The sequence below is a fragment of the Lepisma saccharinum genome, chromosome 12 (assembly GCF_977018435.1).
Source record: "Lepisma saccharinum chromosome 12, izLepSacc3.1, whole genome shotgun sequence".
NCBI classification, from domain to species: domain Eukaryota; kingdom Metazoa; phylum Arthropoda; class Insecta; order Zygentoma; family Lepismatidae; genus Lepisma; species Lepisma saccharinum.
The window spans coordinates 41691651-41712898 of record NC_139240.1 but is presented as its reverse complement, the minus strand read 5'-3'; the positions used below and the strand labels follow the sequence as shown (position 1 = coordinate 41712898).

The following is a 21248-nucleotide window of genomic DNA, read 5'->3' as shown; positions in this document are numbered from 1 at the left end:
CTGGGCTTGACGTGCATGTTGCATATTATTGTAGGCCCGCCTCCTCGCAGACGGGTTTTTTCTGGGTCTTGTGCAGGTCTCTATCTATGGGTCAACTGGCCAAAAGCAAGAATTCGATATAATTTGAGGGTACTTATATTCCTTTATATCATAATAATAATAATAATAACCACTATGTGGCTCCCGTGATTAAAAAAAATGCCTATGTGATGAAAAATAAATTATTTAAGGCAAAGAGGGAAGGTAATTGACCTTTGAATATTCTAGTAGAGTTGCGAGGGAAATATAACAGTTAAAGGATAAATAGAAAAAGGACGCAATAGAAAAAACAAGTAAATCAAAAAGTTAAAATAAACAATATTTAAAATACCTTCAACTTTCTAACTTAATTATATAACATACTTGAATGTTTATGCAAATGACAATTTTAGATTGTTCATTCAGAAGATAGGATAAAGTTACAGAATTGCATTTAATTTTAAACATTGAGGTTCAGGGCCCCCATATGCATGTTAAGTCTTTGAAAAAACAACTTATGAATTTAGAATTATTTTAAAAACTAATGTACGATAATTAGATTTGTTGAAGCAACACACTATTTACAAGATACGTAAAATTGTCGGTAACTTGACAAAGAAAGCAACATGCCATTGCCAGACAATAAACATTATTTATATGGATATTTTCTTATGATTAGATGATATCGACAAAGCACTTGCGCGGAAATCAAAAACCGCCACCACCTTGCACGGAAAACAAAAACTGCCACCACGAACCTCCCAGATACGACTGAGACATGAACTTAGAACCTTTTTTGCCGACCTCTCCATGGCAGAGTGGCAAGCACATCACTCGACAATGCAAGGGGTACTGGGTTCAAATCCCAGCCTGAACATGGGTGTCTTTTGCGAGTGTCCTTTCATCAATTTCATCACTCATCCTCATCTTCTTTTCGCAATTAGCCAAAAGTAGCAAAAAAGTGAAGTAAAATAAACAAACCAAGATGGATGAATCATTATCTACCGATGCCATTTCTTCAGTAAACAATAAATCTCCAACAATCAAACTGCAATATATATTTTTTTAAACAGAAGTAGTTATACCAGTGCACAATGGTGGGATCCATTAAGAGAAAAAAACAACTGTATATTGCCTTACCCTTAAGATATGGCAGAGAATTTTGGCTGTAAATCTCCTCTCAACAAATATGATTCCACACAGTTTTCTCTTCCCTGCGGATCCATCCTCTGATACATCTTCAAATTCACTTGGTTTGAAATCTTTCAGAATCTCAAACAAAGTCAACACCTTTGAAGAACTGAACCTGAAGAGCCGGGTGTTGACGTCATACCCTTCCATGGCATCATCCAGCAACTTTCTGCAAATAAAACATAAATTATATTCTGCAATATCTGTTCCTTATAACATCACAGGATTTACACTTACTAGAAAGTTAGTACAAAACAGAGTCTTGAGACAAACCTGCTGCAATCTATGTCAAAGTGCAGTCCATGACGTCTGTTGCTACAACATGGAAGGTCATGGTCTGTTTCAAATTCTGGTTGAGGGCTTATGCTAAACTTTCCTGTAAGATATTTTTAAGGGCTCACATTTTTAGCACTTAATATTTTTTGGCATAATTTGTATCCTAGCCTGTATATCAATTCCTACGTTAATTTAATGTTCAGCTGATGACTGGGATATGTGTCTTCTCACAACCATGTGGCAGCAATTAACATGCACTACATACAGGTATTGGACAAAATAATGGCAACACCTGTGGAAGTCGGAACATCATGTAGTAATACGGTGTTAGGCCACCTTTAGCATGCAATACAACTTGGATTCGGGACGGAATAGACCGATACAAGTCCTGAATGGTGGTGAGTGGAATTTGAAGCCATTCTTCATGCAGCACAGCCTCCAGCTCAGGTAGAGACGAAGGAGGTGGAAATCAACGCCGAACCCTGGATTCCAAAACAACCCACAGAGGCTCGATGATATTCAGGTCTGGGGACTGGGTGGGCCAGGGAAGATTTTGAACCTCATCAGCATGCTCTGGAAACCACTGTTGAACAGTGCCAGCAGTATGAATGGGGGCATTATCATCCTGGAAGATGGCATCCCGGTTTGGAAATAAGGTTTGCACCATTAGTGGATCTGGTTACCCAAGAGTTCTCTATACACTGCTTATGAGACCCGACTGTGAAATGTGACAAGGGGGCTGCCGAATACCATGATATAATGCCCCAGACCATAATAAAGCCGCCACCATGTTTGACAGTCGGGTGGTGACAGTCCACATCGTATGCTGCCGAGGGTGTCTGCGATACAAACACGCATCCAGTAGTGGGGAAGAGGGTAAAGGTTGACTAGTCTGACCAAATGACATGTTTCCAGTCCTCCAACGTCCAAGTTTTGTGGGCATTGCATCATGCACGTCACCTTTGAGCACTCGTCTCAGTTATTAGGGGCTTGGCTATAGCAACAAACCCATGGATACCCATTTGATGCAGTTCCTGCCTCATTGTTTTGCATGACACGGGGTGTTTAGGTGCTCATTAAGTTCTGTAGTCACTTTGGAGGCCATTGTTTTCTTCTGCAACGTCACAATACGCTTCAAAGCCCGGCGGTCCCTTTCCTGCAGCTTCGTCTTTCAACCACTATTGTGCTAAGCAGACCCTGTTTCACCATGCACTGTGAAACTTTCGAGACCGTGCCTCGTGTTACACCGCATAACTTTACTGTTTTGCTCACAGATGCTCCAGTGAAACGGGCACTGACAATTCGACCTCTTTCAAACTCCGTCAGGTCAGCTATACTAGTCACTCACTACACCTGAACAACGTTCACTACCACACTGCCTCACTCTACTGTCAGTGCACAGTCCATACTACCTGCAACAAACAAGAGAAGGTTGATTTCTGCCGTGCTCAGTATTACCAGGCACATTGAAAATATGTCCCACTTCTGACTCGTGTTTCCATTATTTTGTCCAATACCTGTATATTTATTAACGAAGATAGTTTAAAATTTCTTTCTTTTCCTCACCATATTATGGTTGATTGATTGATTTGGTTCATTTTACTTTGCATCTCTGCCACTTTTGTATAATTGTGAACACAGTATTATGGGATAAATCTCATAAAATGCGATATAACTCTTCAAACACCATTTTTTCTGATACAGGGTAGCACATATTGTATCTACCAATATCATTTGGCAACCCTGTCGTAAAGCAGAAGCACATGTGCAAAAGTTTCCCATGCTTAGGCAGATGCAAGTCTGGCAATCAGTGTGCCATGGAATGTTGACCGGTTCACACACAAATTGTGACAGTGGAGGCATTCATCCGAAAAAGGTTCCATTCGGTAGACGTTGTAACGACGGTCCAACGAGGGTCGTTAACCTGTGACAAGAGTGTCACAATATGATACGATGGGTCAGACAATAGAAAGCCAATGGAATGGTAACATGCAGAAACAGAAGTCTTCAGGTTGGAGGAGGCGTATTCTCTGGCATCCTGATGCTTCTCAGTACTGCGTCTCCTGAATGGACCCTGTTCAGATGAACGTCTCCACTGCCAGGATTCGTGACTCAACTGGTCAACATTCCATAGCAGACTGACTGCCAGACTTGTATCTGCCTAAGCATGGGAAACTTCTGCACATGTGCATCTGTGTTACGATAGGGTTGACAAATTATATTGGTAGATACAATATGTGCCACCCTATATATTTCAACAGAACAACAGAACACTTCACATGTGCGACAATTAGGGGCCCAGTGAGAAACACACAATTTTCAAAATTTCCCAAAAATTGTGACTTTCAAGGCATAACTTCAGGCTTTCTTATTTTCCTTTTCAAGTTGGGGGATGGGCATTACGTGTTCTCAAAGAGTGGTCTCTTGTCATGTTTCTCAGCAAATTAGGTCCATTCAGTGCCCATAGGGCTGATGCTAACAGTTGGGCTGAAAAGTTCGTAGGCTGACTCATAGATGGCGTTACTAGAATTAAATCCATGTGATTTTTACTTAGTACTAACCTTCAAAAGATAAGTGTATAAATTTCACAGCTGACGGATAATTAGTTCGTGAGATATAGCATTGTGAGTGAAGCAGCTTTTGTTATTCTGAAAAAATGGATAAAAAAGAATTTCGTGTGTTAATAAAGCATTGCTTTTTGGCGAAAAAAAATACTGTTGAAGCCAAGGCTTGGCTTGATAAACATTATTCGGACTCTGCACCAAGAAAATCAACCGTTGAGAAGTGGTTTGCTAAATTTAAACGAGGCGAAATGAGCATCGAAGACGATGCACGCAGTGGACGCCCGAAAGAGGCTGTTACCGACGAAAACATCAAAAAAGTCCACAAAATAATTTTAAATGATCGTAAAGTGAAGTTGATCGAGATAGCTGAGACTTTAAAAATATCAAAGGAACGTGTTGGACATATTGTGCATGAATATTTGAACATGCGAAAGCTGTGTGCAAAATGGGTGCCGCGCGTGCTGTTTCATCAAGACAATGCACCGTGTCACAAATCAATGAAAACGATGGCAAAATTATATGAATTAGACTACGAATTGCATCCCCATCCACCATATTCTCCAGATCTGGCCCCCAGTGACTTTTTCCTGTTTGCAGACCTTAAAAGAATGCTCGCTGGAAAGAAATTTAGCACTGATGAAGAGGCAATCGCCGAAACTGAGGCCTATTTTGAGGCTAAAGAGAAATCGTACTATAAAAATGGCATCGAAAAATTGTATGACCACTATAATCGTTGTATCGCCCTCGAAGGCAACTATATTGAATAATAAAATCGAATTTTGTCAAAAAAATTTTTTTACTATGTTAGCCTACGAACTTTTCAGCCCAACTGTTAGAAGTGATTTTCTGGAAACCTTTTCTGTAAGCTGGCAACACTGATTTGCTTATATTTTGATAGTATTTTTCTCCAACAAGTATCAGCCTATTTTCAACATGGTTGTAGGAATGTGCAACAGCTACATGCTATCAATACACATTTTCATTCACTTTGGTCTATTGTCGTGGGTGGCTACAGGGACACGACGAATATCATTTTTCTTTCTTCTTCCTCTAACTTTCATTATTGGAGATGCAATGTATAATTTTCACCTCCACTAAAAGCCCTGTCATTGTGGAAAAAAGTCATCTCCCTATGACAATTAGTTCTCAAGCCACAATTTGTTCGTACACACTCAAGTTTGAGAAGTGCATGCAGGAAATGTTTGCATCCAGAGAGGCTAACACAGGATAGGCCTCCGTTCACTAAAGGTTAAACTTTACAGCCCGAATACCTAAACCTGTAAACATGAAAGTACTTATATTATGAACAAGAGTCTTCAATACACATGTACTGTGTGCTTGTTATGTGTTGATGGGATCCACATAAATGGACTAATGAACATATCTAACATACAAACATAAAACATATAAATCCATGTGAAGTCATGGGCATGTTGCTAATACATACACCGTGTCCCAACATGATTATCGAGGTTTCAAGTAATTGGTATATTGCTACAGATGAAGGTGAACGTTCATATCGTACGTGTACGATGAGAAGGGCTGTGGAAGTTTTCTACCCTATCATTTGTTTTCCCATCAGTCACAGTGGCGTAGGTGTTACAAGATGGCGACTCCCATGCAGAAGTCTTTTTGTGTCATTGAACTTACAAGCTGCAGTTCTGCTGTTTCATTTCGGTGAGCTTTTCAACAGCGATTTGGAATGATCCTCCACCTGATAACATGATTTGTTGATGGTTTAATAAGTTTCAAACAACTGGATGTGTCTGCAAAGAGAAGAGTTTTGGACGTTCAAGTATGTCGAATGGAAGCATCGAGAAGAATTGGACTACCAGGTAAACTTGTTGAGCTGTTGTTTACTCCCACATAAGCATTGTCCTTGTACCCCACATATAAGCAAAATTAAACAACTATGAAACCCCGATAATCATTTTGGGACACCCTGTACATAAAATCACATCAAGTTAAAGAATGATTTGATTCATAATGACAACTAAGATGAAATGAAATCTTACCTGATTTTAAGCACAACCGTATTTACATATGCAACTATTGCTTCCACCTGGGGTGTCTCTTCACATTTCCTCCTCAGTCTTTCCAACTGCACATAGTGTGCCAAAGTGGCTTTGAAAGCTCCATAGATACCTGCAATAGAGGACATCATCATCTATCTGAGGTTAACAGCATAATCTGCAATTTTACATATATAAATACTAGGCTTGAGCTGATATCGATATTGATGTATTAACACTAACTTTATCATATAATATTATCTATATAATTACAAAACCTACCAGAATAACAGCTCGTTCTGAAACTGCAATTGACAATGTCCTCACAAATCTCGATCATGCTGATATCTCATATAATATTACACCTGCCGCAAAATGACTTCGGACCTCATAACAAAAGCACAAAAAATTACATCTTTATCACAGGCTGGAGGCTAAGTCCCGAATCATTGACTTGTTGATAAAAGCAAGAGAATTGGTAGGATTAATTGTTCTATCATTAAAGATATTTTCAGTCGAGTAGCCAATTGATATCTGCACTCTGGCGGCTGCCATCTTGAAAATAATCCGCCATATTTGATATTTTTTGATTTGATATATCTCGGGAATGGAGTCTACTATCAACGTCCAGTTACCTCAGAAATGTTCCAAATAGTGTAAACTTTCATAATAAATCAATAAATCTATTTTTGAAAAATAAGAAATAGAAGTTTTTCAGAAAAAACTACAAAACATTTTATGAGAATAACTGCGAGTTGGAAGTCTTAACAATGATTCTTTTTTCAAAAATTATGTTGACTTGCTTGTAAATTATATTTCTCTTAAAATGTTATTTAAGGTAAATTTATAAATCTAGAAAAAATAGGGATTCAGTTCGTTTACAGACTTCTAAAAAACACTAAGTAATCTTACAAAATAGAAAATGCCATTGTTTGGTTCGAGAATTATTAATTAAGACTTTCTGAAAAACTTCTATTTCTTATTTTTCAAAAATTGATTTATTGATTTATTATGAAAGTTTACACTATTTGGAACATTTCTGAGAAAACCGGACATTGATAGGAGACACCGCTCCCGAGATATATCAAATAAAAAAATATCACATGGCAGATTATTTTCAAGATGGCAGCCGTCAGAGTGCAGATATCGATTGGCTACTCGACTGAAAATAGTTTTAATGATAGAACAATTAATCCTACCAAGTCTCTTGCTTTTATCAACAAGTCAATGATTCGGGACTTAGCCTCCAGCCTGTGATAAAGATGTAATTTTTTGTGCTTTTGTTATGAGGTCTGAAGTCATTTTGTGGGGGGGTGTCAATGGTTTCTCTGATTACACATGCCAAATCATGCACGTAAAAATTAAACATGTTACCAAACAACCTATTATGCATGAAAATACAATATATAGTGAATGAAATATGCATAAATTTAAATCTTTGATAGAAAAATAATCTTGGAGCCAACAATATGTAAGCAAAATAGACAGTGATGAAAAGTTCACAATTTTCACAAACACATTTTATAATATTTTTGACACAGCTTTCCCTAAAAGAAAAATACAAACTAGAAATGGAAGGAGAAAGCAATGGATAACACGAGAGGTAAAACAATATAGTAAGATAAAAATATCCCTAATAAGTGAATAAGTGAAAGTCAACGCACTCCCATAAATAAATCAGTAAATAAATTTTACATAAATTACTATAAAAAGCAAATAAGAGATGCCAAACAAAAATATTATGCGAACAAACTTGCATCTTCAAATAACAAAAGCAGAGCAATGTGGGACGTTGTAAATGAGCAGTTATGAAAGAAAAACACACAAATAACAATATAAAACTATGTACAAATGACGTTGAAATAGATGATCCATTTGCAGTGTGTGAAACATTTAACAAATACTTCACCGAATTAGGAGATAACTTAGTAACAAATATAACTAACGTAAAAAACCCATTGCAAGTTTTGAGTAACTCTAAACCGTTCACTCTAGAAAGGATGTTTCTAACGCCAAACACAACAAATGAAATATCGAAAGAGATGGGGAATTTAAAAGGCTCAAAGGCTGTAGGAGACGAATTTCCAGTCAGAATAATAAAAGAAATCAAGGAGTTGTTAGCACCTATTTTAGAATATCTCTTTAATGACTGTATCGCGAATGGTATCTTTCCTACTAAGTTAAAAAAAGCAAAAGTCAACCCAATATTTAAAAATGGAAGTAAAAACCTGGATCAAAATTACAGACCAATTTCATTATTACCTGTGCTAAGCAAGATTCTAGAAAAGTTAATAAAACATCGGCTTCTACAGTTCCTTAATAAACACAACATATTATCAAAAGAACAACATGGATTTATTGAAAACAAAAGCTCAGCAAGTGCAACACATACATTAATCGAATCCATCTTGCAAGGTATAAACAATAAAAAATTAGTTCTGGGAATATTTTACAACTTGACAAGAGCCTTTGATTTGGTAAACCACAAAATATTAATTTCTAAAATGGAACACTATGGGGTAAGGGGTAACATGCTTGAAATTATGAAATCATACTTATCAAACAGAATACAATGTGTTGAAATTAGCCACGAAAGAGAAGGAAACGTACGAAAATACAAATCCACTCTAAAGACGTTAAAATATGGTGTTCCCCAAGAATCAATATTAGGCCCGTTACTTTTTCTTTTGTACATAAATGATTTACCATTAAATATACAGAATACCAAGATTTTGTTGTATGCAGACGATACTAGCGCAATAGTAAAGGGAAATGATGTGAACAAGTTAGAAGCCAACATTGAAAAAACAATGGAAGAAATGAAATCTTGGTTTAAGAGTAACAAATTACTATTGAATGAACAGAAAACAAATTATGTGCTGTTTCATACTAAACAAAACAATAAAATTAAAGATGTAGTAAAGAATAGCCATCTTCCAGTAATATTAGTTAGTGAAACAAAATTTTTAGGAGCAACTATAAATGAAAATCTAAATTAGTCAAACCACGTAAAATACTCGTTAAAAAACCAAATTCCAAAATATTTGAACTAAAACAAACACTTAATACAAATTCACTAATTCAGGTATATTATGCAATATTTCATTCACTAATAAATTATGCAGTAGGGGAACTCACCGGCAAGTATAGAAGCATTTAGAAAACAAAAGCAAGCCATTAGGATTATAGCAGGAATAAAGACTAGGGAATTGTGCAAGACGTTGTTTAAGAAATACAAAATATTAACCCTCCCTTCACTGTACATATATGAAATGGCATTATATGCGAGAAAAAATATTACACTACGGAGTTCAATAGAACATACATATAACACCTGAAACAAACAGCTTCTAAAGCCATACTTCACAAGGCTAACATTAGTTCAAGAAGGACCCGAACAGATGGCAATTAAAATATTCAACCATTTACCAAATGATATAAAAGCAGAAAGTATGACAAGTTTCAAAAACAAATTTAAAAAACTATTAGTTAATAAGGAATATTATAATGTTAGTGAATATCTAGATTGTAAATTATAGAAATTTTGTAATTATATTTTTTATATGAACTGTACTGAACACTCCAAATATTGTTATTGTCTATGATTTATATGGAGTAATAAAATTCAAAATGGTCAATAACGGTGGTGTCAGTATCAGTTGTTCTTGCTTCCCAGATACTGGCTGATACTTTTCTGGTATTTTTGTATTTCGCAGGGTCCTTGAGAATGCTACGCAACACTTTTGTGGCATGTAATTATCCTGCAAATTATGTAAAATTCCAAGTTCCATTTATACTGCACCAATATTGTGTGGAAAAAACTGTATTTTGTGATTACGTAAGAGGGGTCTACAACATCTTGGTGTGGACATTTTGATGCCTCTCTCTCTCTCTCTCATCTCTCTCTTTTGCACAGCCCTTCACCTCTGACCTCTGGCCCACGAGGGCTTATCATATTTAGTACAGAGTATTTAGCGTATGTCTTACAATAGTCCCTAAAGAAATGAGTGTGCAATGAAGCTAAATGTGCCACATCTGGGTTACCAGTATGTTCCTTCACAAGTTTCAGAACTTCATGATTCCTAACGTAGACACGTGCCTTGCACTCCTTCAGAGAGCACTGCCAGTACACTTCATCATTTTTGGCCTTTAATTTTATACATAAAAATCCATCATGAATTAGTTTCTTCCCACTGTGACAGGTTTTTCACTAACAAAGTCATTTTCTAAGTAATGAGGAAGACAGTCAGCATATACAGACACTGAAAGTGAATCAGGGGTCTGAGGTGAAAGGGTGTGCAAAATATAAAACTGATAGAAAAATGTCTTAACACCAAAATTCCAACTTCCACATAAGTGGTATTTTAATATTCTGATGTAATTCTTGAAGCAAAACTCTGATAAATTTTTGCTCATCATTGAAATGAAAGTTAAAGTACGAAGAAGAAGAAGAAAATCCACATGTTGCAGAAAAACTGGCATTCTGTAGCTGTGGCCATCACAATGGACCAAAGTGGCATTTTTCTACCACTATGCAAAGTCAAGTTGAAAATAGACACATACTTCTTGTGGAATAAAATAATAACAATATATAAGAAATGCAGGGTTACCATGGGAAAAAATCTGGAAAATTGTTTACAACATCGGCCCTATAGATGCTGGACAAATTTTGCAGGGAAGCAGGACAAAAGACCCGGTCTCCCAATCAATTTTTTTTTTTAAAAAACAACAACTGAAAAAATGCAACTTATCTTAACAGATCATAACTTTGAAAATTGGATATCTCCTGCCAGACCCCTAATCGTTGCACACTACCAATAGTTTTTTTCTTTTCATTATCAAATGTACAAGTAAAACACATCAGCAAAGAAACAATGGTTTAAAAGTTATACCCATACTAAACAACATAATATTTAGAAGGAAAAATCAACATTTTCAAAACGAGTTTGTTAAAAATAGTAACACTAAATATACTGTTTTGTCATTCCACTATCATATAGCTTTCTATGTGTATAAATGACCAGAAAAGACAGAATTTAATTAACAACCGTAGTTTTCGAACAAATAATCGTGGTAACTGCTGCCATATGGAGGTTGTTTTATTTGAAACCAGCTGTCTACTAAAGGTTGAACAATATCAGGAGAAAATGCATGAATGCAGTCCCTATCACAAAACATACATGTGCATCACAAATACTAACCCAACATTTCCACATGGACTTGTAAATCGACGAGTGCATTTTTGAGCAACTTTTTCCATTTTGGAGTCTGTGACCTCATCAGGAAGGCATTTGGTGGACTCTCTGGGGGCAGTGGAGCAGAATCATCTTCGATATGGCAGTCTTGAATAGAATTCTGTGTTACCCTAATGATATCCAACACATACGTGTACACACCTTCACAATTGTTTGCCCGAACATTATTTTCAGTTGGATTGTACGGCAGTATTGTCTCCATGGGTTTCGTTGAGTAACTGGAAAGTGAAATTAACATTCACAAATCTGCATTATCTATACATTACCTCTAACTGAATGAACAAGTCATTTTGTAATTTTTATGTGAATAAAAAAATATAATTGAAGATCTACATAGGTGTAATTATAGTGTAGAAAACCGTGTAATTATAGTGTAGAAAACCAATCATTTACAATCTTCACAGTGTGTGTTGCCAGCTGCTTCAAATCGCTGACTGACAAATATAGAATCAAGAGTTTTTCAACCACTTGGTGTCAATTATATTGGGTCGCGAGAGGTTTTCTGATATTCATATTGATACAGGTGTGACATACTCACGTAGTATAGATTATCAGTACAATATAAAAAGAAAAGATCTTTTATAAAAAACCTTAAGGTACTTACGTTGGTGAGTATATGATTTCCGTGAAACTACGTTTCGGGATGTAACTACTCCCTTCATCAGGTAGATAAGCTATGCCAATTTAATTTCCCTGATACAGTCTTTCTCAAATCAACATAATTAATATATTGTTATTGGTTTTCTGAGTATAATAATACAGTCATTGATTTCCAAACTAGTTTTAAATGAAAATTTCTGGTGTTCAAAATACAACATGCTAATGAAAATCCAACACTTAAGAAAATTAATTTAAGAATATATGCCCAAGGCAACTACAAGATTTCATTAGATTTGGTGGTAGGTATATAATTTAAACATAATATTATACTTGTCAACAAGACTAGACAATGCTACATATTAATTAATGTATAAAATTTATAAAATTAGAAATGTACCTACGAGTAAAATTGTTGTGATTGAGGCATCGAATCTTAAAAATGAATTTACTTGGTCGCAGTTTAACGAAGGTTGAGAACTATTGTCCTATGTAATCTTATGATGAAAAGTTGGCAAGAGTGCGTTCCTCAGAGATGTTCTGAACTACACCATGCATAATGATGGTATGTTGTCCCAGAGCAATCTATCTATACATTACATACATAGAATTGATTGAGAATTTCAAAGATATTTCAAATTTTACCTGATTCATTTGCTTCATTTTACTTCACTTTTGGATAATTACGAAGATGGGGATGAATGGAGAGAGAGAGAGAGAGAGAGAGAGAGAGAGAGAGAAGGAAAAAGGAGAAAAGTTGTTATGCTCCCCCCCCCCCCAGGGACTCGAGCCTGTGCGCATCCCGTAGCCTGAGCAAAGCTTGCACCTTAGACTTAGTACTGTAACTAAAAAGAAATACACACAAAATGGCGTTAGTAGTGAATAAGGCTATAGGAGGGGTATAGTCGGTACAGCATTGAACAACCATATGGGAGATGCTGGTGGAAATTTTTCAGTTAATGTCTCTGTAGAGGTGTCCCTAGATCCCATTCCATCTTTCATCGATGGATCAGATGCAGCAGAAGGAACGTAGAGCAATATTGCCACGATTAGCCAAAAGTTACAGAAAGCAACATGAAAAAATAACAAAGTTGGTGCAACACTGCAAGCTACTTACTTCATAACTTCATGCAAGCTGTCAACCGTAGCTACCTTGCTCCTCATGGTTACCTCCAAAGCCTTTATTTCCTTTTCAACGTCATGCGGCTTGCAGTTGCTGTTCAATAGCGTTGCTGTTAAACCCAGTACACGAGGTTGTACTCCATTATAATTCTCAAACAACATCATTATCTGAAATAAGAAAATTCACCTTTGAAACACCTTTCTGTTTGAAATATGTACACTTTGTAAGTTAAATATCTTTCGTGGTTACACACTCTTGATTGACTTAATAAATTTCTAGAAGCAAGTACTGTAAAACTTGTTCTAATTGATTTAAATTTTTGGGTGTGTTGGTACTGCACGTATGACCATTTTTTACCCCCTTCAGTATATACGGGTCAAATTTCCCTAAACCCCTTACCTTAAAAGGGGTATAAAGAGCTATTTGAGAAAGGTTAAAAATGCAAGTTGTAAAGGGGCCTGCACAAGACAAACACAACACATTAAAAAATGTAGCAATAGTTTAAAAACTACCTCAGAAACAGTGGAAAAAAGCTAAAAACATTGGCTAAAACACTGTCACCTTCTGCTACCAGGTGTATAAGCTTAAATCTGCTGTTTTGTAGTCAGAAAAACACATGGTTTGTTCATAGAAAGCAACAAGAAATTTATTCAAAGTACTTGCCCTCGCGAGCTACACATTTTGCCCATCTCTCGGGCAATTTGTGGATACCACGCCAAAAAAAGTCCTTCTCTTTCGAGGCAAACCACTCATCAAGCCATTTTCGGACGTCTGCATACGAATCGAAGTGCTCCTCAGCGAGGGCGTGGCCCATCGACGAAAACAGATGGTAGTCGGAAGGGGCCAGGTCTGGTGAATAGGCGGGATGGGGTAGCACCTCCCAGTTGCGTGTCTCCAAGTAGTTTTGGACCAGTCTTGACGTGTGTGATGGGGCGTTGTCGTGGAGGAAAATCAGCTTGTCATGTCTTTCTTGATAATCCGGTCTTTTGTCACACAGAGCACGGTGCAATTTGATCAGTTGTTGGTGGTAGCGGTGGGCAGTGACAGTTTCACCAGGTTTCAACAGCTCAAAGTAGACGATGCCCTGTTGATCCCACCAAACACACAGCATCGTCTTCCGGCCGAAGCGATTTGGTCTCGAGGAAGATGTTGATGGTTGGCCGGCATCAACCCACGATTTCTTGCATTTAGGATTCTCGAAATATATCCACTTTTCATCACCAGTCACAATCCGATGCAGGAAAGACTTTCTTTTTTGTCTGGCAAGCAAGATTTCGCATGTGTTTTGGCGTCTCTCCAGCTGCCGATCGGTCAATTCATGCGGCACCCATTTTCCGATCTTTTGAACCTTTCCCATGGCACGTAGACGCATGGAAATGGCTGCTTGAGTAACACCCAATTGCTCGGCAAGCATCTTTTGCGTTTGGGTATCGTCCTCGTCCAAAAGAGCCTGCAATTGATGGTCCTCAACCTTCCTGGGCCGATTTTCACGCTTCTTGTCGCTCAGGTCAAAATTGCCGTCTTTGAACCGACGAAACCAATCCCTGCACGTTGTTTCCGATACAGCACTGTCACCATAGGCCTCCACAAGCATTCGATGCGATTCGGCAGCCGATTTCTTCAAATGGAAGCAGAAAAGCAGAGCTTCCCGCATATGCTCTTTTTCTGGCACAAAACTAGACATGCTTACCACAGGAACACTGTCTGTTGTTGTCTGCACCTGCTAACGATGTGCACTGATTTGTGTTGGCAGATGTCCAACTCATAAAAACACCAGGTATGGCGTGCTCATGGTAGCTTCATACGCTCACTAACGCCATCTATGAGCAAACAGCAGATTTAAGCTTATACACCTGGTAACAGCAGGCAAATCCTTGGGAAGATTAAAAAACCTATTTGCGGTACCGTACTGGCCCGAATATAATATATCCAAACTTCAATTGTGAAAAATTAGGATGTGTCTTATATTCGCGACACTAAAAAAATTATGACATTTCGTCAAATCATATGCTGTTAAAAATGTGATGATTTCTCATTTTGAACTAACGATAATGCAACAATAGCATTGTCGGAAGTGAAGTAATAATAAGTACTAATAAGTACTGTGAAGGTAGTTAAAAGAAAGCTACCTTTGAAGTAGTTATAGCACACAATTGTAACCTTAATTTTTCAATAATGATACGGTATTTTGTATGTACTGTACGAGGGTCACTATTTATATTTTGAGCCTTGGCAACACTGACTGAAGTTAGGCGCGATTTGACGTTTGCACGGAATCGTCTGGCGTTAATGACCATAAGGTACTTCAAATGTTTTGTCAATAGCTTCATTTGTGTTGTTTATGTTGCCTTGGAGATTGCGAGACAACAATAAAATGGAATTAACTCGTGAACATTTTCGTGCGATGATTTTTTACGATTTTCGACGTGGATTATCAAGACAAGAGTGTATCGATCAACTTACATCCACATTTGGTGATGAAGCCCCTTCCTTTGCCACTGTGAAACGCTGGTATAACAAATTTAATCGTGGCCGCCATTCGCTCACCGACGAGATTCGCAAAGGTCGTCCAAAATCAGTTGTTGTTCAAGACAACATTGATGCTGTGCAAAACCTAATACTGCAAGACAATCATGTGACATACTGTGAGATTGAGGCAATCATAGGCATTAGTTCCACCAGCATATATAAAATATTACATGATCATTTAGCTGTGAGAAAGGTATGTTCTCGTTGGATCCCACACAATTTGACAAAAACTGAAAAAGACGCTCGCGTCAATTGGTGCAAACAAATGCTCAATAAATACAATCGTGGTGCTTCAAAATACGTATATAAGATTGTAACAGGTGACGAATCATGGATATATGCATATGAGCTGGAACGTAAACAGCAGTCGACTGTATGGGTGTTTCAAGATGAACCCAATCCAACAAAAGTTGTTCACACTCGAAGCACATCCAAACAAATGGTCGCCCGTTTTTTCGGGAAAACTGGTCATGTGGCAACTGTGCCTTTAGAGGAACGTAGAACGGTCAACTCTGAATGGTACACAACAATTTGTTTGCCAGAGGTCTTCAGTCAAATACGGAAAACAAACAAACGCCGTCGGATCATTCTTCATCAAGACAATGCCAGCTGTCACACATCTCGTCTAACAACCGACTTTATGAACAGCCAAAAAATCGAATTGATGGGTCATCTGCCATACAGTCCTGATTTGGCACCCAATGACTTCTTCTTGTTCCCGAATGTCAAGAATAAATTGCGTGGACAACGATTTTCGTCGGCGGAAGACGCCGTTGCGTTCAAAAACCATATTATGGAGGTATCTCAAGAAGATTGGAAAAACTGCTTTGACAAATGGTTCGAACGAATGCAAAAGTGTATTGACCATAAAGGAGAATACTTCAAAAATCAATAAAGCAGTTTTCAATGCCAAATTCCTGTTTTTTCATTGTTAGGCTCAAAATATAAATAGTGACCCTCGTATTTACGATAAAATAAAATATGCATCTACCTAATTATATTTCCCTGAATCTGCCGGTAAATGGTTACCGGTATTTTCTTCTCTTCCCTCGGTTTATATTCGGGTATAATCTTTTTTTCTTTTTGCTCCTTCAAATTTTAGTGTGTGGCTTATATGTGGGGGTGGCTTATATTCGGGCCAATATGGTAATTAAAATCGGTACATTTGAGAAGAATGTGCCTAACACTTAAAACAATGTTACAGGTACGGCACAGCAGAGGGTCCACCTCTTGTAGCAAAGGATGTCCAATTCAGAGCCGTGTTAAGATGATTTCCTCTTGGAAGGAGGGACAGGACGAGGAACGCCAAACATCAGTGGTGGGCTTGATAGCGCGAAGCTTGTTACCTGTACCTCATCCCACTCTGCCTGCCACGTGTGAAGAACGGAACAATGAAAACATTCTGCAGATTCCTAGCTGGCAGAAGGTGAAGGTCACTCTCTGCTCAGCAGACTTGGCTGCTTCAATCCCTTGGATGCCTATATGAGCGAGGACCCAGCAGAAGCGGACTTCAGCACTGGAAAGGGGAGGGGGGGGGGAGATAGATAGATAAATGGATGATTGCAGTTGTTGAAAGGGATGTTATGGGTGGAGGAGCGGTGGTTATTGATTCTGAGATTGAGAGCAGTTGATGTTGCCCCCAGGTAAAAGTCACCACAGATGTTGTAGAGGATGTAGATAAGGTTTGAGGTGTGGCAGGTTCCCCAAAGGAAATGAGTGTTTCCTTTTTCCTATTTTGCTTTCTATATGCATATTATAACCCATGGTGCAAGAGCACATTGAAGGCCTGCTGCCTACCAGCTCACAGCCTCATTCTCCCAAGGAGGAGGTCATCCAACCAGTTACGGGGTGATGTGTGGTCAGCACGATGGACATCCAGTCCTCGTTGTAGGTTTCCAAGACCAAGTTAAGCTACTCATTTGAAGCTCCCCAATTTCGTCACGATGGTGGGTGGCCATCAGTCCCACACACAGGCTGAAATCTCAGGAGAAATGTTGTTACACTTCCCTCCGGAGACTCGTGCATCCTGTAGCTGAAGCCCAAAACTAATGCCTTAGACCATATGGCCATGGTGCAGAACTGATATCTATACACATTACATAAACTAAAATCACCACATATGTTCGCTCACCTGTCTCATTGGAGATTCCTTCACAGCCCTATGACACTCATCTAAGATTATCAAATTGATCTGGTCCAGCTGGATGAAGCAGTGATGCAGCATGTCAAGTAGAATCTGGGCAGTCATAACTAGAATCTAGAAGAGAACAGTGTTGCACTTGAAATTGCATTCGGCAAATCCTTGTTCATATGTCATCTACAGGGTGTCTGCAATTTGGTAAAAAAAAGGTTTTCTAGATAAAGACCTTAAAATTTTACAGACTAAAGCCAATAGAGCAATGTATTTAAACATGTGTGTAAGGTCACTATATTCCATATACAGTCAAACCCCGATTTTACATTTTTCAGGGGAAACGTAAAAAGCGGGAAAGCATAAGGGAGGGATGAAACTCAAGTGTCAGTAAGGAATGACTAGACAATCGACTTTTTAGGGGGTATATTGTATCAAAAATTATTTAACAATAGGAAAGAAGTATGATAATGAATTTCTAAGGACAAAAGCAAGACGTGCTGGGAAAGTCAGTGACGGGTAACAAGAACCACTTTCGAGGGTAGGGACGGTGGATCACTGCTTCTAACTGCCGCCTATTAGGTTCAGTTTATGCATCTCACCATGTGAGATCTCCGTTTACTCTGTAAACTGGTGATTATTTGCTATTTTTAGCAGTCTCGGGTAATTGGAGGTAGGGGGGATCATTTATAGCTGGATGCCAAGCATCTTTATATACTGTAACCAAAGTGTCTTGAAGACGTACAGAATGGTTCAGATTCCATTTTCAGCTGCATGTGCATCCAGTCCCGATCAGCCCACCAGCATGAAGTGAACAAAACAAGCTTTGTCAAACTTATGCATTTTTAGACGTCGCAATAAATTATCAGTGACGAGCGCAGGATTTTTAAAAGGGGGAATGGGGTTACGTATACTTTTTATAGTGGTCAGTCCTCACTTTGCCATCTTTTCCTGCCTTTTGACATCCTTTCTTTTTTTGTAGAAATACTGGGCAGAGGGAGGGGCTTATGGCCCCCATCACCCCTCATTGGGCATGCCACAGATTGTTATTTACATCCATGTTAATTGAAGATTTATTATTGGATTTAGAAGTCTTGCGGAAGCAAACACCCCTTCCACCAATAGTTTCTCCCTAAATAACATGTTTCCTTTTTTTTGTTTTCCCGTCAACTACAGCACCTTGAACAAAGTAGTGTGGAAAACGGCACTGTTCTGGGCTCTCTGGCTGGTTCCACTCGAATATGGTACCGTTAGAGCTGCATGGCATTCGTCTGCTTATAATGGAAGTAAATGGAGTTTTCGCTGCAACGTCAGGTGCTTTTACATGAAGCATTTCTGTGAATGTGATAATTGCTATGATTTTTGGTTCAGTGGTTGCGAATATATTAACGAACATTCTAGACAGTCGACCATGTCCTGTTATCGTTACTTTCATTACTAATACGGGACAAAATATACAAGTGAAATGCTCTTGGTAACTGAATTTTTGTGTATGAATTAGGTTCATTATTATTATCATCATCATCATTTGTTTTGAAGATATACACACTGAAGCGTTTGTATTTTTGTCTCCTTTCTTCCACTTGAAACTAATTGTGGCGATGATGATAATGATGATTACATGAAATGACAACAGCAAACCCACAAAACTTCCTTAGTGCCATCGACATGAGTGTAAGGAAATTTTCAGACCAATGGGACAAGCGACACGGGATGTTCAAACTGATGTGACTAGTGACCAGTGGCATGTCCAGAATTTTCAGAAGGGAAGGATTCCCTACACTTTTTTTAATTAATCTACCCTCATTTTACCCTATTTTCTTGCCTTTGACGTTCCTTTTTTTAGGACTACTGGCCAAAGGGGGGGGGGGGGGCGTTATGATCCCAACCAACCCCCTCTCCCGCCTCCTTTGGTCACGCCAATGCTAGTGACATAGACACTTCCAGACTGTAAAATAGCATTGATTGCGCATGAGGGTCCAAACAGCAAACGACACATCATATGCCATATTCACGTGCTACTTGTTACTTCAGTCTGAAAGCTCCTTAAAGGAAGGGTGCTCAGACCAAAGCGACGAGCCACAGGGAGAGTTCCCGACTAAGTGACAAGCGACATGGTTTGTGCCTTCAGTCTATTAGCAAGCGTTTGCTGCTAATTATGTGAACAGCAGATCTAGGCAACACGTTAAACCACATGTTACAACAACAGATCTAGGCGACACGATAAGCCACACGTGTCGCTTGCATGTCGGTCATACTGGACCCTTTTCCTGAATAGCTTGCAATGTGTTGCCATGGTTTGTTGTTCGCACATGTGCGATGCAATGAGTGTCTTGCTTTAGGAAGCTTGCGCACCAAGGCAGCATGCGAAACTTATCGTTTGAGGATTTCACCAACCGAATGCTAGCTTGTGCTGCCCGCCAAGCCGGTACGATGTGAAATGTTCCTCTTAGATTGTCTCGTTTCCAAGTGACATGTGTCGCATGTTGCTCCGGTACGAAAGTTGCCTTGGACAGAAGGACCTGTGTCGCTTTGGTGTGAAATCCCCTTATCGTTTGTTGCATATCGATTTGATCTAAAAGCTCCTTAAGGAAACGGTGCAGTCAGACCTTGTGTCCCTATGGTTCGAAAGGCTGCATTGATTACCAAAGGCTTGTTTCCAAGCGACACTTGTGGTTTGTCGTCTCTGTATGAAATATCTCTCAGGATACTATTTATATTCTAATAACATAGAAAAATAAACTCTAGTACACAATCCAATACCTATGTCCGGAATCACTTTGCGATGTTTCTTCTTGTGTTACGCATGATATTTATTTATTAATTTTATTTTACTTTTCTTTCCAAATTAATACCATTTCGTGGCTGCAAATCACTCCCCAAATATAACTGTTTCCATCAATTCACGTACCGCCTTTCAACACAAACATATCTACACAATATATTCCAAAAACTTACTAAGCCGCATTACTTTCATAAGAAAATTAGCAGCTGTGCTGATCACACTGCCATCTATGTTGTCATCTTCTCGGGAACCAATTTCTTGGGTCGTTTTCCACACTACGTTATTCAAGGTGCTGTACCGTCAACGTTTAATATTGCCTGCTTTATTATCAGCACCTGAATGGTTCCGAACAAAAGCTCCCAAGAAAAGCGGCGATTATATTATTCTTAGCATCATGTACATTTCCTTCCTGCACTGCTCTGTTTGTTCAAGGTGTTTATCAGATGGAAGAACAAGAAGGAAAAAAATAGGTTTTTTTTTAACTCCTCGCTTTGTATCTGGTGCTCGTGGTGTTTCCGGTTTCCTATCGTCAAAGCAAAACAACCTTCCCAGGCAAGATTCAAAACAATGCCGAGTGAATGAGTTATAGCTCTGGACCCTTGAGACAAAACATTGGTGCCTGTTGCCAGCTGCCTGCTGCTCGCATACATCCCTCCCACCGGTTGGTTTGTAATGGGAGGAAGGAGAATGGGGACAACAACATGTGGTGGAGCGGCACTGAACAACTGTTATCAGAAGTGTGCTTATTCCCGGCCAATTTCCAGAAA

The 21248-nt window shown here is 38.5% G+C and overlaps 1 protein-coding gene across 1 annotated transcript in view; it reads right to left on the bottom strand.

Annotated features, from left to right (window-relative positions):
* LOC145996314 (endoribonuclease Dicer-S-like) overlaps nucleotides 1-21248 on the bottom strand; it is a 170402-nt gene that overhangs the window by 112865 nt on the left and 36289 nt on the right. The window contains exons 4-8 of the mRNA XM_083132747.1: nucleotides 17697-17822; nucleotides 13031-13203; nucleotides 11263-11534; nucleotides 6065-6194; nucleotides 1159-1378 (exon numbers count right to left, since the gene is read on the bottom strand). Coding sequence (XP_082988873.1) covers nucleotides 1159-1378; nucleotides 6065-6194; nucleotides 11263-11534; nucleotides 13031-13203; nucleotides 17697-17822 — 921 coding nt within the window. The remainder of the gene's footprint in view (nucleotides 1-1158; nucleotides 1379-6064; nucleotides 6195-11262; nucleotides 11535-13030; nucleotides 13204-17696; nucleotides 17823-21248) is intronic.